Source organism: Aricia agestis, chromosome 20, assembly GCF_905147365.1.
Source record: "Aricia agestis chromosome 20, ilAriAges1.1, whole genome shotgun sequence".
In the NCBI taxonomy this organism is placed as follows: Eukaryota; Metazoa; Arthropoda; class Insecta; order Lepidoptera; family Lycaenidae; genus Aricia; species Aricia agestis.
In genome coordinates this window covers 10,378,332-10,397,293 of record NC_056425.1, presented here as the reverse complement: position 1 = coordinate 10,397,293, position 18,962 = coordinate 10,378,332, and the positions used below count along the sequence as shown (strand labels likewise).

Genomic DNA, 18,962 nt, shown 5'->3' with positions numbered 1-18,962 from the left:
TTAAATGTAGTATTTATTAATAATATTGACTATTTATTATTTAATAACCGCGCTCCTTGTAGCCTCCGTGGCCGCCCTGGCCGGGGAAAGGGCCTTGGCCTGAAAGAAAAACAAATTACTTAGTATTTAAAAAAAAACCTTAATTACACTTCGATGACATTCTTATTTTAGCCATGCACCAAAAATCCTTGTGGAGTTGTATGGAGCTAATTTTAGTCCTGCCTCAACTAACTACCGCAGTACCTACTTATATTTAGTATGTGACATAAGCCCATACATAAAAGCCCACCTGTCAAACTCTTCATTAAATTGATTATTGAAATTAAATTATTATATCATTTAATTTGTCTCCGAGTGATAAACATGCCAATTCTTGTTGTCTAAAATGAAGAATGAAGAATGCGAAGTCTAACGCGATAGACGAGGTACAAAATTACATAAATTCGGGGAGGCAAAATTAACTTGTTCCTATCTTCTAATTTTGCCATTAGCCATCCACCACCCAAGTCTAAGGGGGGATTTCACCAATCACACTTAAAACTTCGTTTTATAAAACTTAGTTCACATTGAACGCGTTCATGCGGCGACGCAAAATATTGTTTTGTTTCAAATGGATTTCACAATCTTCTTTTAATCGCGACTAAAACATCTAAGTTGTGTAAATGTTTTTATCGTTTTCGAGCCTTGTCACTTGTAGAAACGATACAATAAAAGTTTAAATAAACTAACCAAACGCATCTGTCAAAACTGTCAGCTTGACATTTTTTTCGTCTATGCTTTTCGACCCGCCATGACACGACATGACTGTGACATGACACACTGACGGAAAGGGTTTTACGGCGTTAAGAGGCCAGGTGCCATCGAAATGCTCATACATGTGTAATACCAAAATCATTTTCTCATACGAGAATATTTAACATGTTTGAGTTATTTTTCAGTTTAAAATAGTAATTACCTAGGTTCCTGCGCAAAAATTTACTACAAAATATTTAAACGCTAAAAATATATAAATAAATAATAAATTTACTACAAAATATTTAAATACTAAAAAATATTTTATATAATATATGTATAATTACTATTTTAAGCGGAAAAATAAACATGTTAAATATTTTCGTATGAGAAAATGATTTTGGTATAACGTATGTATGAGAATTTCGATTGCACCCGGCCCCTTAAACTTCGAACATTGGGCGTTCAGAAGATAAAACTAACACAGAGACCGCGGTTAGTTTATGTTGGTGAAATGCAATTCGGTGTTATAAACGCGTTTATACTTTTAGAACCGGTTCAGTGTGCATTGAAGGCGTTCCGTTTCTTTGGTGAAATCGTCCCTTAGAATTTTACCTTTCTACCTAGTTCAGATTGGACAGAGAAAATAATATTTAAGAAGTTTACTTAAATCTTCTCCTCATCCTGCCCACCGTTTTTGTATGCTAAGGGCGGCGCAAATGTTCTTTGTCCGGAGTGGCTAAATAGCCAGATCTAACTCTGATTATAATAAATGCAACCGAACTTTGCAGTCACAACTTTGTCGTCTGCAGCAACTTGTTTTAGCTCCATGGTAACAACTATCAATAGCTTGATAATATTACGAATTATAAATATACCTACTACAGCACTAGTACACAAGTGGCAACTTGGCAAGCGATTATCGTAAACGCTAACAAAATGTATGCGATTTGACATAATATTAAGTCATCGCTTCGCTAGCGAATACGAATGTCAAATCCCATACATTTTGTGGAGTTGGCGTTGGCGATTACGATAATCGCTTGCCGCTTGTCTAGGCCCTCCGTATTATATATCGATGGCTTAATGAGACACACACATTACAACACAGGACAACACATTTAAATCTATCCTAATGCTCCTAAACTTAAATTACCTCCATGACCGTGGCCACCAAATCCACTGTCTCCGTGACCGTGGCCACTGCCACCGAATCCATGACTGTGGCCACTGAATCCACCATCTCCGTGACCGTAGCCACCGTGGCCTCCTAGCCCGTGGCCACCTCCAAAGCCACTATCATAATTTTGGCCAAACCCACCTTGTCCTCCCCCGAATCCACCCTGGCCGTGGCTTGAGCCACCCCCTAATCCACCTTGACCATGGCTCTGGCCACCTTCGAATCCACTCTGTCCGTGGCCCTGGCCACCCCCGAAGCCCTGGCCCTGGCCACCTCCTTGGTTGAAAAAAGAAAAAGTAATACATTACAACTCTACGTAAAATGTTGGAATTTGGCGGTCTTTTATATCTAATGCTGCTAAAACCACCGCAGTTTGTACGAAACAAAAAATATTTTAAATAATTCAGTTCAAATAAGAATTTCAAGTGTCAGTCATAAAATTTTCATGTAAAGGGCCTGTTTCACCGTTGTATTCACAACTTTTTTGACAAAGTCAAAGTCAAATTTTTTTATTCAGAATAGGTTTTTTTCAAACACTTTCCGAACGTAGATGCTACTGGGGCCTACCACCGGTTCGGGAACTAACCCGGCGAGAAGAACCGGCGGCGTAAGAAACTCGCACGGGGCCATCTTTTACCAAAAAGATGGAAAATTACAATGTCATTATGATTAAATAAAATAAAAAAACTAAATACAACAAGTGTACAATATTACAATAAAATAATATACAGAAATAGCTCTGCAGGGGGCGACCTTATTCCCACGGTGTACTATCAATCATGAAATCAGTAACTTTATAGTATGCTTTGGTACACAAACGTTCTTTAACAACTTTTTAAATTTATTAATTGAAAGATTTTGAACGTTTTCTGGGATCTTATTATAAAGGCGCATTGACCTTTGAAAGAATTTTTGACTTTAGTAAGTCTAGTCACCGGAATTTCAAGCTTATGTTTATTACGAGTATATCTCCCATGGGTATCACATTTTTTCGTGAATTGATTCTTTTTAACATATAATACATTTGATAGGACATATTGAGAAGCAACAGTTACGATTCCAGTTTCCTTAAATTTTTCTCTAAGTGAAGTATTACGGGCTAGCTTGTAGATTGCCCGCACAGCTCGCTTCTGCAGCACAAAAATTGTATTTATATCTGCAGCATTGCCCCACAGCAAAATGCCGTAGGACATAATACTATGAAAGTAACTAAAGTATTTATATTGAAGTGCGTTAGTAATTGATTCAGTATTATCTTTTCATAAATTTTACTCAATGTGGGTAAGATAGATATAGGTCGGAAATTAGATGGGTCCGACTTACTACCAGATTTAAAAAGAGGTAAAACTTTACTGTGTTTCATTAGATCAGGAAATATGCCACTTTTTATACAATAATTAAAAATAGTCGCTAAGTAGGGCGCGATAACATCGATTATAGATTTAATAACTTTCATTGATAGGCCCCACAAGTCGGTAGTGTTCTTAATATTTAATAATTTGAAAGTTTTTATAATGTCTTGAGGACCTACTTCTTTAAATCTAAAATCGATATCCCATTCATTTACATTTTCTTTAAGTAACAATATAGCATCATCAGGAGAGTCCTTTAAGTTTCTTGTAATTGAAACTGGAATGTCAGCAAAAAAATTCTCAAAAGCAGATTCTCCATACTTGATCTGTCAAGTTAATTGGTGGATAGCCTTATCAGGAAGTGGTGAAACAGGCCCTTACAGTTTTATTCGAAAATGCCACATAATATTATGTTCATAATTTTACATGATTTTTGGTTGTGATGAAACTTACCAAGACCACCACCGCTTGGTCCACCGAAGCCTACGTCTTGGTTGTAACCTTGGCCTCCTAGATAAATAATTTTATTATTATTTTACACGTGTAAAATCTGATGTTGCGTGTTCGTTAGCTCGATTTATGTCTCAAGGGGTCCCAACCTCCCGGAGAAAATTTAATTTCTCCGGTTTTTTTTTTAATTTAATAAAATAAAAATAATATATATTTTCTTAGATAGTGACAAATTGTATGATGAGACTTTCGTGTGAGATGCAATCACCCCAGCTCAGTCTCATCAGGATGTCGCAGGAACTGAGGGTTGCTTCGTTCCAGGAATAAAATGAATTAGAGAAATACTAATTTTGAACTGTAGTTTACCAAAACAGTATTAACGAATCAGTTATTATAAATCTAATATATAATAAAATTCTCGTGTCACAGTGTTTGTGCGCTAACTCCTCTAAAACGGCTCAACCGATTTTAATGAAATTTTGTATACGTATATATCCGTTATGCCTGAGAATTTTTCTATCTACTTTTTATATTGATACTAGAAATAATTTATATGGCAAAACAATATTTGCTGGGTCAGCTAGTTTTTTTAATTATTATACTCAAAGACTTCTATTCCTCAGTTTAAATAGAATTCTTTGATTTTACTATATATTTTTATGAATTTTAATGGAAGTTATACTAACCTTGACCACGGCCGCCACCCTGGCTGCCGGCGTATCCGCCACCGTATGGGTGAGCTGCAAAATAACACAACTGTTGTATTACATGGAAACGTCTTCTTATTGATTAAGTAACAAGCATTTTTTAGCCTTACTCAGATTCTAAATCTTATATCTTTAAACGAGCAATTCTTGTATATAATATATATACCTATAATTGGAATCTCGGAATCAGCTCCAACGATTTTCATGAAATTTAGTATATAGGGGGTTTCGGGGACGATAAATCGATCTAGCTAGGAATTATTTTTAGAAAATGTCATTTTATTCGAGTTTTATTGAATGCCGAGCAAAGCTCGGTCAAATAGCTAGTTATATTTTAATGACTGAATGATTGATGAATATGTTAACTTAAGTGTAACATTATTAAAATATACATACCGTAGCACACTGCTACCAACGCCAAAACAATAAGAGCGATCTGTAATTAAAAATAAAACAATTAGAAAACTCAACAAAACAAAAAAAATCACTAGCGATTCACGAGGCGGGAATCAAATAACTTATTTTAATAATAAAATATCAAAATAACACTTCTTATTTCATTGAACACTTTTTATGGGACTAAAGATGACGCCCGCAATTCTGAAATCGTTTATCGCGCGGGAACCGTACATTTTTCTGGGTTAAAAAGTATCTCCATGTCCTTTCCCGAGACTTAAAGTATCTCCATACCAAATTTCAGCAAAATCGGCTCAGCGGTTCGGCCGTGAAGAGGTAACAGTAAAGTAAAGTGGAAGTATAAGTGATAAGTCCATAAGTGAATTATGGCCGGTTTACATTACTCCAATCCAGTGATTCAATCCAGCGCTTTGCAAAATTGAATTCCAGTGTATTCCGCAGTGCCCGTTTACATTATTCCAATAGTAATCCAGCGCTGGATTGGATAACTGGATTGGGATAGTGCAAACCGGTATACATCCAATTTACAATTACAATTTAAATAACTGTATTTTGAAAAGATAAAAACGACTTCAAAATTGTACGTAATTGAGAATTAAAACTACCTATCTCCAAAAATACTGAACCGATTTTGATGAAACTTGCACTATTTCCTAAGTTGAACAATACTTAGTACAACAAAAGAAAAATTACTGAAATCGGAATGGTACTTCCAGAGATATGCGAACACAAACATAAAAACATACATACCTACATACTTACATACAATTACACTTTTGAAATTTGGCACATTTGTTCAGACGTTGATATAGACTAACATAATATACGAAAATTAGGCAGTTCTGGAAACATTACATATATACGCATCGAATTGATAACCTCTTTTTTTTAAAGTCGGTTAAAATAATTTAAAAAGTATCAACACTTACTTTAGCTGCCATCTTGATTTTTCACTTTTTTGTACTGTGCCGTGTTGGAGAACACATCTTTATATATTACGCGTATTATCACCAAGTTTGAGCTATTGACCCCCCTATCTCTACGTGGAAGAGTATGTTTTCAACTTGTCATGTAAATTGTTTACAGTAAATATGACTTTATGATCCGTTACTTAATCTTGTTGATTTATATTATTAGCAAAATTGTAATCAGTTTCTTAGAGGCAATTAAGGTGCATTACCGATCTTTGGCACACGCAACCGTGACAAAAATTCAAATAAAATCCCACTTTATGGCCCAGCCCACAGAAATAAATCAAATTGATTAATTTCTGTGGCCTAGCCTCTAGGCTATATGTTTCATGTTACTCTACGCCTCTACAAAGCAGCGGTGGCATGGGTTGGTAAACCAATATCGGTAGAAAATGAGACCTACAGCTTAGGCCCTAGTTAAGAAAATTAGCCTGTTCCAATTTTGAGTTCGCGGTCACTTGCCGCGACGATCGGAAAGTCCCTTAGAGGCAATTAAGAGGAAACGCTAACAGTGTTTTTCCATACAAACGTATTCCCCAATTTACTCCCTGGACAATGCGTCTAGACAAAATATGATTTTTGATACAATATTGCTACGTTCGATTTTTTTCTAAACTTACTAATAAACAATACAAACAAAAATAATCTTGGGCAAAACCGCGTAAGGTGTCACATTTCGAAGATTTGAGCTGCCAAAGTTGATGTTAGCTATCTATTTTTGAAAAAAATATTCGTGAACGCGAAAAAACACATTTAGCGAAAGTAGGTCGGCTAAAATCTTCGTACCCCTTTAAAAAATCTTTAAGATAAAATAAAAACGTAGAGGCATAGACTCACTCTTACTGAAGATGTTTTTAAAAAAATAATTAGATAGGCTCTATTTTGAAGGTGGAATCAGAGGACTACGTTACCTCGATATCTATCTCTATCACAATACACATGCCGGCTCAGGGTGAAGTGTGATGGCAAAAGTTTATTCGTTTAAATTCTACTGCAACCGCTGAACCAAATTAGCTGAAATTTGGTATAGAGATACTTTTAGTTCCGGGAAAGGACATAGGATACTTTTTGTTCCGAAAAAATGTGCGGTCCCCGCGCGATAAACGTGTTTTGGCGCAACGGAGTTGCGGGCATCATCTAGTCCTGTATAAACAAGCAATAAAGAAAACGTGTTGGCTAGGGGCTGATTCCTTTAAAGGAAATATCGCTACTCCAAACAACAAAATAGACACATTAACAACCCACTCGAGCGTGTAATGAGGTAACCGCCGTTACATACCCACCAATACCCACAGTCCCACACGCTAGCATACTTCAAAATCCTCACATTATTTAACACCTTGTGTCTAATTTTAGTTCCTACAATAATTCTTTTGTGCATTACATGAATTCATATAACTTTACTTACGACTAGCTGTTACCCGCGACTTCGTCCGCGTCAACAAAATGTAAAATACATAGGTAAAAAATAAAAAAGTAAAAATATGTCCTCCTCCTTTTTGGAAGTCGGTTAAAAAGTAGCCTAAGATATTCCTTATTACATCAGGTATCTGCCAATAAAAGTCCCGTCAAAATCGGTCCAGCCATTTCGGAGATTAGCCGGAACAAGCAGACATACAGACAGACAAAAATTCAAAAAATTGTTATTTTGGTGTAAGTACCGTCTAAATATTCATATGCATGTAGTAAAAAACGGTTATTTTAATATTACAAACAGACACTCCAATTTTATTTATATGTAGTATAAATTCAATTGGATTTATGAAACAAAATAATATTATTTACCCCTAAATTATGGCTTCGAGAATAGAGCTAACTATTAAAGATCGATTGAGGACAAAACTTTTTTTTGGCCCAAAGAAATTTTCGGTAAAATATAAATAACAAGCTTTCTTGCAGAATAATTAAATAATAATATGCAGCATGAATACACTCCAGAGTACTTCGTCGAAATGAATTCGCCAGTTTGACGGCAAGCAGACTTGTGCTGCTTGTGTTGCTTGCTCAAAAAAATGATTTTTTGTTAAGTATGCATCAATTCTTTTGTCGCTAGGTGGCTTACTGTATGCAAAAACCCTCAATGCATAAAAAACGTATATCACTAGGTGACTGCCGCAATAAAGCTATAGCTAGTACCCGCATACGTCTAGTCGCACGGACACAAACAACATGCCGAAGTCTGCCGAACTGAAACCACGTTAGACGATGCATGGCTGTCAACGTCGCACCACTGTGCCTGTCGGAGTGGGGGTGTTAAGTTTATTTTCGTTACGGAATTTCTTGATTCAGTCGCCGCGCTCAAAGAGCTAATTATGCGTGTTTATTTGAATACATAATATGTATTTTAGGATTAAGCGAGGATGGCTATCATGTGTCACGTGACACGTACCATAAATATAATATTATCGATTTGTTAAATTTTAATCAATATCAGCCTATCACGCGACGGGGTCGAATGTCACGAAAACAATAATATTTATATAGGTCTTGTTTTTATAACAATTCTGATAAAATAATTTAAAAAAAACGCACTTGTGTGCGAATTAGCGACATCGCCTCCGCTGTCCAGCGGTTTGGAGCGTGGCTCTTGACGCGGAGGTCGTGGGTTCGATTCCCGTTGGAAACATTATTTCCAAGGTTTGTTTTGGACAATCACTGATTTGTCTGACAAGTAAGTCGCCAGTCGTGTCGGTTATCCGTCGAACTCCCACAGGGGTTTTGAGAGTAATTAAGGAAGAGAGATCATAATATAGCACACATGCTACGCACACACTAATTACTTTTGCGTTAGTAGTAGAATGTAGGTTAGTTTGAGACTCAAACCACTTTGCGTTAACTATGGTCCAATATAGTATAAAATAACATTTTGAATATTTAAATAATATTCTTCCGACGTATGTTGTAGTTTGTATAATAAAGACTAGGCTAATGATAATTATAATCTCTAATCTAGACTAATTATAACCTAAAAAAATATGAATATTATATTTGACAAACAATTTTGCTTCATCGCTAGATATACTATATAGTTATATCGATTATATTCTACATCAATCAGGTTATGAAAAAATATAAGAAAATTAAGTTTTGTTAACTTTATTCGTATTACATTAAAGTTCGTATTTAACACATATGACACACTCGTTCGTCGACAGACTTAGATTAGGATAGACTAGACTAGATAGTTGCTGGACTAGCTCAATGAAGTCCTTTCCCGTAGCCGATGGCTAGTCCCTCCACGGCGATGGGCGCCGCGTGGACTACTCCAGCGGACACGAGACCGTGTCCGAGAATCACGCCACCATCCTGGACGTTTCTGGCCACGGAGTCGGCGACGGCCTGGGCCTGGGCGGCGCTAGACGCGACGGCAGCAGCCTGGGCTCTTGCGGCGTTGGCGATACGGTTGGCCTCGATAGCGCGAGCGTTGGCGATGGCGGCGGCCTGGATGCGAGCAGCGTTGGCGACGCGTTCGGCCTCGGCGGCGCGAGCTAGCTCGTACTGTGCGGCGGCGGCTGCACGTCTCGCGGCTTCCACGGCGCGAGCGTTTTCCAGAGCGGCAGCTTGGGCTCTCTGCGCGTTGGCGATCCTAGCGGCATCTAGGGCCTGAGCATTCTGGATGGCATTGGCCTGGCCAGCGCGGGCGGCGACTTCGGTAACGCGGGCGCCTTGGATAGCGGCAGCTGCGGCATTGCCGATTTGCGTGGCCTGGACGGCTTGAGCGTTTTGGATGGCGCTGAGCTGAGCAGCGCCGACGGCGGCGGCGTTGTTGAGGGGCGCGCTGCTGCCGAGGCCGATGTTGCCGATGCCGTGGCCGGTGACGATGCCGGGCGCGGCGAGGCCGATGCCGTAACCGATGCCGTTGCCGTAGCCGATGCCGTGGCCGACGTCCACTACATTAGTGATGATGCCGCTAGAGGCGGAACGGGAGTCTGCGTGTCTGAGAGCTGCAATAAAAGGGATTATCATTAGCCTTAATATCTATAATGGCTTGATCTAAATCTTATATCTTTAAACGAGCAATTCTTGTATATATATTATATATAATTGGAATCTTGGAATCGGCTCCAACGACTTTCATGAAATTTAGTATATAGGGGGTTTCGGGGGCGATAAATTGATCTAGCTAGGAATCATTTTTAGAAAATCTCATTTTATTCGTGTTTTATCATACACCGAACAAAGCTCGGTCAAATAGCTAGTTATTATATTATTAGCAGTAGAACTGAAAAAGTCCTTTATACATTTTACTTCACTTGGCTGTTCTTTAGAAGAAGAGTAATAAACACAAAGCTAACTTACGTTCTCCAATTACTCCATACACCGAAGCGATGACGAAAAGAATCTGTAATTAACAAAGTTATTAAATTAAACATAATATTGTAATCAGTATGTTATTTTAACCAATTTCCGCTGGACCACTTTTAAATGAATAACAATCACAATAGCAATTGAAGATAACTCGTTGATTTCCGCATGAGTGAAGCGTGTAATGGGTGCAATTTTGAATGCGATGAAAAAATTAAAACAACATATTTGGTCAAATAGTTATTATTGATACAATAGCCGTAATTTTTATTTATTGGACTGTGAAGAGAATTATCATTTAGTGCAGGTCAAGGCGTGGTGTACAACCCAAATTTCATATTGCAATGTCTCTTGAAAAACAGGTTACTTCAGCCATTTCAATTCACATAAATAGGCAGCATTAAATTCACATAAATTAGCTGACAACAATAAAGATAAGACCGCACTAGAGCGACATGACACGGCGCGACACTTCACTTCCATAGATCTGACGTTAAAAAACGTGAATCTGACGTAAAACGTCAGACGTTTGTGAAACGTCAGTTCTATGGAATGTGAAGTCTGTGAAGTGTCGCGCCGTGTCATGTCGCTCTAGAGTCTAGTGTGGTCCTAAAGAAAATACTTTTATCATATAGGTAACTTTTATCATGTTGTAAAGTACCGTATGATGTAACGGATGAATCCAAATCATATTTATTATACGACGTTTAGGCTGTACCTAGGCAGATGGCTGACAAATATTTGAATACAAATAAGACATAAAATTATACAATTGATTGTTTGTTTTGCATCAAGTGCAATGCAGTTTAGTCTGTCTGTCGCGTGATTTTCAAACACATTTTGATACTACCAAACCTAGACATCTTGATTTTTTTAGGTATTTGCTGTGTAAATAGTTTTTTTATTAAGGTGGCAAAAGTATGATGCTAAACAGGCAGATGTTACTGTAAAACATTTTATACTTGGTCTCCATCACATCAACAAAAGACCTTGTTTATTGTTCTCTGGTCTTTTAGGTGATGCAAAGAAGATCTTAGGTCATAACTGCATCTCACAATATATAAGACAATTTAACGAATTAACTAGGAATCCCATAAATCCCCAAGCGGCACCCGGCTGTCGCATAACAATTGAAAATATATTATGTCTGCAATTCCCACGATCGAGGTACTACGAAACCAACGTATTTTTAAAGAATCATTTTCAAATTCGACTGTTAAAAATTAAAAAAAAATCAAAATTTGATTTTTCTATTTTCAAAATCCTCACCGTAACTGGAGACATTTTGTGTGTGTTACTGTTACAGCTGACCACTGGGCACTGATGACCACTCAGGATTACCACTTCTTATATACAAATCCAACATGCAATGCAGGAAAATGCATTTGAATACGATTAGTTTCTGGTTAATAAATAAAAAGTGAACAGTCAACTCACATAACAATAAACGCTTGAATAGACCGAATCTAATGGTTGACGAGTTGCTCACCCAAAAACATTGAGGTTCTTAGGAACCTGAACTTACAAATGTAGATGAATCGCCTGATTGGGGGCGATTAATGGTGACCTGTAACACTAAATGCATATTGTATCATTTCGACCTTAAAAGCCATACTAGTTTACAGAGCGTGTTGATCAATTTTAAATCTTTCAGAAGGGACCAATTCTCGTGCCTCGAATGTCGATTTACACGCCGACTTAACGGCCGCATTTGCATCAAATTGTGCCCGTGTCACAGTCTGAGTATGCAACACGTTTTATTTAAAAGATTCGAGGTACGCGAAGTTTGGAGCATTTTGAATATTTATTAATTGGAAAAAACTCCTTTATCCATTAACTTTGGATTAAATTAACATGGATTACAATAATTTACAATGAAAGTTTAAGGACTGCATGTGTACTTAGTGATGGTCTATAGTCATTATACGGTCTGCTACAATCAAAATAAAAAATTTCATACTTCTTTTTTGCGTTGAACTTTGTGAATTATTGTGCCTCAATTCACCGTTTGGCATGAGTAGTTAAGAGGATTCCACACCGCCATTTTTTCCATACAAACGTTGTCCCCTGTTTCCTCCCTGGATAATGCTAGTAGAGTTATAATTTTTTTCCTGAATATCTACGGCCACTAATACAATGTCCCTATGTTTTCCTTTTTTTCATAATTTAATTATTAAATAAGATATGAACGTTCAAAAACCCAAAAAAATGGCCAGATTTTCCACTGTGTTCAAACGTCCAGAAAACAAATTTGGATAGATTATACAAAAAAAGCAAAACATAGGAACACAGCTCAAGCCTTTTTTTAATCTTTAATGAAAAAAGTACTTAAATCGGTTAAGTTTTGGAGAAGGAATCAGGGGACAACGAATCGTTGATTTTCTGGATTTTCTGCAGTTGTCTCTATCGCGTTCTGCGGTATAGGCTTGAGGTAAGGGAGACAGCTATAGATATTACACGTACTTTTTTTTCATTTCTCTAGCCGCTGTGGTATCCTCTTAAGTATTATTTTTTTCAAATCAGACTTATCATTATAGCTGTTAACAAAGAAAGAGTTTCTTTCTACCGAAGAATATTAAAAGTCTTTTTTCTTAATCTGTCAGTATTCAGGCGCGGTCCATAGGGGGGGGGGTCACAGGGGACACAGGGGACATGCCCCCCCCCCCCCCAAATCTAAGGTAAAATTGAAAATAAAATAAAACCCAGAACCGTCCGAGGGCGCAGATAAAAAAAAATAGTGTAGTGACTACTGAGTGACCCCCCCCCCCCCCCCCCCCCCCCAAATTTCAGGTTGCGACCGCGCCTGTCAGTATTTATATTATTTCGTAGTTCTACTCTCTCTAATCTTTGGGTTTGTAGAGATTAATACAATTTAATATAAAGGACAAGAATACTTGAATGTGCAATTTCGAAAAGGGCACATGTCGCATTTTTTGCCTAATAGGTTTTTTTTCATAAATGTGGTGTAAATGCTTGCCTTCATCCATTATGATCGAAAAGAGCACATCTCTGTTATTCTTTCGACTAGCAACGTCATAGTCAGTACAGAAACAATTTCGAAAAGGTCACAACTCCCAGAGATGTGCCCTTTTCGAACTTATTGAATTAAAAATACGAACGTTGAAGCAAAATATATCTGTCTCTTTCGTTAGTAAGTATGATGTAAATTGTAATGCAAGTAAATATTGCATCAGTCATTGTATTGACAGTGGATAATTAACACGGCCATTAGTGACATTATAAGTGCACACAATGAGTTCTTCTGATTCCGATAATGAAATTCCGAAAAAAAAGAAAAGAGGAGTAAGAAATCAAGAGAACTATAAACATGTTGTCATCAGAACTTCCAAAATTAAAGGTTTACCACATATTAACCACAAAGGGAGAAGAGTACCAGGACGACAAACAGGAGCAAGATGCCGGTAAGTTCATTGATTATTAATATAGGTACCCACATAGTTTCATATTATTTGTATTAATTTAAAACGATGGCCTAGATTATTTTACGACGTTCGTAATGATTTTAATGATATTAATCAGTTTCATGTTTGTTTTTTTTTTTATTGATTTAAGTTATTGTTGACCAATATTATTTCAGATGCCCCCAAAAATGTTGCCCCCCAACACGGAGAAATTTAACGTTGAAAAAGTCAATACGGAAGACATTATAGATTTCAAGAAATGGGCTCAGATAAATTTTAAAGCCAAACCTTTATCAGTGAGAAGTTACGGAAAAAATGTACCTAAAAGTCAAAAAGTTACTTTTCAAGTATCGACTTATTACGAGTTTGTTTTTGACCCAAGAAAACCTGGTGAAGTACTCGCAAAAAGCTATATAGATAGTGACATTTCTCAAGAAGTATATAATCTTTCAAAAGTAAAGGGTACTTGTAGTAACTTGCCTAACCAAACAAATTCAGCATACAGGGTGTAATAAGACCACTTCCGATAACTTTGGGGTATGATTATACTACATTTTCTGATTACGAATATGTATTTTTTTTTAATTTTTTTTTAATTTTTTTTTAATTTTTTTAAATTTTTTATTCTTTATTTTTTTATAATTAAAACCCTTTAAACATGATAATAAACCACATAGAAAAATATTTTAAAATATTTTTTTAAATTTTATTATTTTTACCCCAATAAGCATTTGCAAGCGCGCGGTCAACGTTCTCGTGTTCCGAGTAGGTACAAACCCGAGAACGTTGACCGCGTTAATCAGCTGTTAGCTCCGGCCTACGCACGCTAAGTCGAAAGGTCGTATGCGACGAATGACGATACACTACGAGTTACGACAGAACACACAGAAACCCTAATGTATGTGGTGTCTTTTCAATTTCAAACCCATGAAGGTCACCATGACGTGGAACTTAGAACTCTGACCTCTGACCTCTCATCTAAGCTACTTGCAGTGTTAAGAGTTTAATGGTAGCTCATGTAGAAAACTGTAAGTAACTGTCTGTGCATGTGTAACAACTTACGACAGTATGGCAAACTTCTAAGATTATTAGACTCGTTAAAAAGTTCATCGTAAGTAACGAAACCTATGCGGATGAACTGTTTATCCGCAATCGTCACTTATCAATCGAAATAACAGATGATACACGAAAAAACCTCATACATAAAACTGGCAATTAACTTACGTGAAAAATGTTGAGTTCAAGTGTTCTTACTTCTTTATGCATTTTGAAAATAGTCCTTAATACCAAGCAATAAGACCAGTCACCACCAAGAACGTCAAAAAAACTTCTCGTTAACGAAATGTATCACAAGACAAAGTATTTTATTACGACTGAAATAATAATCAATTATTAACACTTTACACAATACTACCACGTTTTGATACTTGAAGTAATTATTAAAAAATCAAACTTATCTCCTAACAACTCTAACAACCTATTACCTCAATGCTCAAATGGCTACTAAATTAAAAAATCTATTTTAATTTTTGAAATAATGTTCGTCGTGTATCGACTTTCGGAAGTAGTCAAAAGACACCGAACGGCGGCGGCTTGCTTTGATCGCGGCGCCGACAAAGCGCGCCGCTCTGCAGGTGCCCGACGCACGTGTCGCTAATCCATTTCAAGGACAATCTAAGTGTTGTACCCTATAAATTCAATACTATTTAGTCGATATTTAAATTACCATTAAATAATAAAAATTATAACTATTATTTAGTAGATCTCATCTCATTTTTTAAATTCGATACCTACATTATCGTGATAAAGTGATTGTTATACCGTGGTACGCGTTATGCGCGTCTAAAATACTTTAATACCTAATTAATTAAATAACTTTTAATTATTGTCGCTTTTCTTAATATTGAGTAGGTATTTGTTTATTTTTAGTTTGACAGTAATCAATATGTAATGTAAACTCGTATGTAAAACAATTAATACGATTTATCGATAAAAAAATTATCGATTACTCAAAATATTCACATTGCACAGGGATACATCCCTATTATTTTACAAAGTTCTTTCTTCAATTTTGTTCAGTCGGCTGTCTAACACGCGCCGTGCTGGTGTAGGTATTGTGACGTTTTTGTTTAAGTTTTGTAATTTTACGTTTAGATGTTGTCATATTATTGCTTGTTTTGTGTATTGTTAACTATTTTTTTTATGTTTGTAATTAATAACGGGCCGTGACAAGATACGTCCGATGAATGTGCGATGCTTTAAGGAACAGGTGAACATCGTCGTCGATAGACGATAGTGCGGTTTAAACAGTGCAATAAAAAGTGTTTAAAGAATTGGAATGTCTCCTGTAATTACTTTTGTTAAGTGTTGAATAACTCTGCAATCTACATCGAGTTAGATGGATCATGGAGCACAGTTCGAACTGCATTTCATAAAAGCAGACAGCTGATCACAGGTCAGTGAACATGTTATCACGTATGTTTTCCATTGATAGGTATTGATAGGTGCAGTAGGTAACTGTGTATGTATTTTTACAGATGTGTAAATCGGATGATGATTGGATGTGAATTATGATTTCTTTTCCTTTTTGGCCGGAAGTAAAAACTGAGTATTTTTGAGTAAAAACCTGAGAAACGGTAATTAATAAATTGTAACATTTTGTTAAATCGTGAAAACTATTGTAATTTAATAATCATTACAATATTGGTGGTTTATTCACTACCTACGGGCTAGGGTATAGGGCACACCACGATCAGCTGTTTTGTCTTAACTCATGACTAGCGCATAGCCGCGCGCGCGGTATTCGGCGCGGGCGGCGCGGGGGGGCCGGCTCGGCCCGGGGTTTCATTCATCGGCGGCGGGCGATATTATCGCGCATTAACTGCACGCATTATACATTGCGTGTTGAAAATTTTGACTATTTTAAAAACTGGCGATTACATGAAAATTTCTTGCACCAATGGATATATCTCATGCCCTATAATAACCCCACGAAGTTATCGGAAGCGGTCTTTTGACACCCTGTATAGTGGTAAAGTACCTATAAACCATCTAAAGATTGCAGACATTTCAAAGGTGAAGCAATACATACCGGCTGAATTTATAGATTTTTATGAAGAAATCTTACATTGGCCTACAACTAGGTACTGAAAGAGAAGCTGCAGAAGAAGATTTCTAATAAAAGCGTGTTACGCATGTCTAATTTTAATAATATGTTTGATTTAAGATGCTTAAAATAAAAGATACACAAGTTTCTTATGATTTTTTTGTTTCATTTATTGTACCCAATTAGTCCTAATTTCGAAAAGGGCACTTCTCACAATTATTAAATATCTAATAACAAATTTAAATCAATATTAAAATAAATCATTTGAATCATTTTTGAAAGCAAATCAATACCAAAATGTTACTCAATAACTACTTTTAGAATATAATACATGGTTTGGAAAATATTTAGTTTTTTTTAGTTCCTGAACATTCTAAGTTTACAGATATGTGCCCTTTTCGAAATTGCATATTCACTTATTCTCAATTTTTATTTTTTTATTCCTGTAGATACATATTAGCAAAATACATAACGCTTGAAACCTTAATATTTTTTAAAATCGATATAATAATCCTTTTTTTTTAATAAAAAAGGCTTCATTCGTTTACATTCTTATCGAAATCATAGAAACAAAACACGATTTAAATAATGCATTGGAATTATGTATGTAGATCAGCTGACCTGGCAAATGTTGTTTTGTCTTATACTTTGAGGTTGTAATTAAGAGTTTGGTACAGGAGATGAATGATCTCGACTGTAGGATCAGAATTCAGAAGTGAGTATACAAAATTTGATTAGTTACAGTGAGACAATAAAAAAACATGGACATTTTTGACAGCTGCCAGACACCCTTAAATTTTCTTAAAATATTAGAATTTGAGAGTGTCTAGCAGTGGGAAGCAACTGTCAAAAATGTCCGGCACTGGAAGACAAGATCCCTCCACTTACCGCGAAGAATTATAAGCTATGAAATTGAGCTTTACTATTTCTGGAAGGTCAGGTAGACCTTCAGAACTGGATACCTCCTAAAGTAACCGAAACTCCATAGTTGCTGGTCGTTCTTACCTCTGTAAAGGCCACAAACAGGTAAACTTTTAGCTTTACGAAACTGAGAATGGTCTGGCCCTCGCGGACTTGGTCCACCGCTAAAACCAGTCACAATTGAAGGTTTTTGGACTTCACGCTACACTTGTCTATAGTAGCAATTTCACTCGCGGACGAGAGGCATTGTTATAAGTCGTGGTATTCCAGTTCTGATAGAAATATTTTTATCTCAAATTAACTTTCCTGACATTTATTTTATGCACTGTTAGTTCCAAAATCTTGCTGAATTTTTGCTCATTCTTTGGGTAGAGAAAAAAATTATTATCTTAAATACTTTAAACGAGCAATTCTTGTATATATATATAATTGGAATCTCGGAATCGGCTCCAACGATTTTCATGAAATTTAGTATGTAGGGGGTTTCGGTGGCGATAAATCGATCTAGCTAGAAATCATTTTTAGAAAATGTCACTTTATTCGTGTTTTATCGAATACAAGTCAAATAACTAGTTAATTATTATTAGAATAGAATAGAATATACTTTATTGCGTTCAAGATATTGTACAAACATTCATTCAGCAAAGATACAAGAACGCAAAGGCGGTAAAAAAATATATTAATTGATCTTCTGATAATTTAGACACGTGGCAAAACGCTAACGCTAGCGCTAACACTAACGCTACAAAATGTATGGATTTGACATTAGTATTCGCTAGCGAAGCGATGACTTATGTCAAATCGCATGCATTTTGTAGCGCTAGCGTTAGCGTTAGCGCTTTGCCATTGTCTAGGGGGGCTGTTACCTTAGGTAGGGTCATTTGCTATTCATCATTTCGATTTATCACAAATTAAATCACATCGTTTGTTTATGCTTTCGAAGAGATAAGTTGAAAATGATCTCAACTTATATCTTATTTTAAGTTTAGGGTGTAAAATTACATCACTTTTTTTGGAATACTCTTTAAAAAGATCTGCGTAGGTAAGTAATTAATATGTAACGTTTTTGATAAAATCAATAAAATATCACTAGTCTCTTAATATTATGTACTCAGATATGACTATCGGAGGTGTACTATTTGGATGAACTGAATTTTCCACTGATTTGAATATCTCCTGCACGCATTTTGTGCGAATATTGAGGTCAAACTTATTAGCCGACTTGTAATTTGTAAAACACGTATATGCTACCATAAAATGTAAGCTCCATAGCAATCATATCAGTTGCTTGTTGCACTTGCAGTTGCTTTATTAGCCAGAGTTGACGTAAAGACAAATAGATGAGGGATTTTCTGTGAGCCATAATGTCATATTCTTTTAGGTAGCTTCCTTTACCTCC

At 36.3% G+C, this 18,962-nt stretch overlaps 2 protein-coding genes across 3 annotated transcripts; both read right to left on the bottom strand.

Annotated features, from left to right (window-relative positions):
• Window positions 1-5,816, bottom strand: LOC121737282 (ctenidin-1-like). Of its 2 annotated transcripts, none has more exons than XM_042128912.1 (6): window positions 5,768-5,816; window positions 4,818-4,857; window positions 4,401-4,454; window positions 3,718-3,774; window positions 1,889-2,188; window positions 1-99 (listed from the first exon to the last, which is right to left on the bottom strand). In XM_042128912.1, the coding sequence occupies exons 1-6, from the start codon at window positions 5,777-5,779 to the stop codon at window positions 41-43; spliced, it is 522 nt and encodes a 173-aa protein (XP_041984846.1). In that variant the 5' UTR covers window positions 5,780-5,816; the 3' UTR covers window positions 1-40. The 2 variants fall into 2 exon arrangements, with proteins under 2 accessions (XP_041984846.1, XP_041984847.1); XM_042128913.1 differs by having other exon boundaries at window positions 2,054-2,188; window positions 5,768-5,815.
• Window positions 5,817-8,889: 3,073 nt separating this feature from the next.
• LOC121737279 (isoniazid-induced protein IniB-like) lies at window positions 8,890-11,611 on the bottom strand. The gene is made up of 3 exons (XM_042128909.1): window positions 11,384-11,611; window positions 10,109-10,151; window positions 8,890-9,753 (listed from the first exon to the last, which is right to left on the bottom strand). Exons 1-3 carry the CDS (start codon window positions 11,396-11,398, stop codon window positions 9,008-9,010), a joined length of 804 nt encoding a protein of 267 aa, XP_041984843.1. The 5' UTR covers window positions 11,399-11,611; the 3' UTR covers window positions 8,890-9,007.
• Between the last annotated feature and the right edge of the window lie 7,351 nt (window positions 11,612-18,962).

What these genes read in the sequence shown, in the direction of transcription:
- LOC121737282 (XM_042128912.1), bottom strand. An exon ending in GTTGGTAGCAGTGTGCTACG is followed by an intron (nt 4,455 to 4,817) that starts GTATGTATATTT and finishes GTTATTTTGCAG; the next exon opens with CTCACCCATACGGTGGCGGA. An exon ending in TGGTGGCCACGGTCATGGAG is followed by an intron (nt 100 to 1,888) that starts GTAATTTAAGTT and finishes TTTTTCTTTCAG; the next exon opens with GCCAAGGCCCTTTCCCCGGC.
- LOC121737279 (XM_042128909.1), bottom strand. An exon ending in GTATGGAGTAATTGGAGAAC is followed by an intron (nt 9,754 to 10,108) that starts GTAAGTTAGCTT and finishes CTTTTATTGCAG; the next exon opens with CTCTCAGACACGCAGACTCC.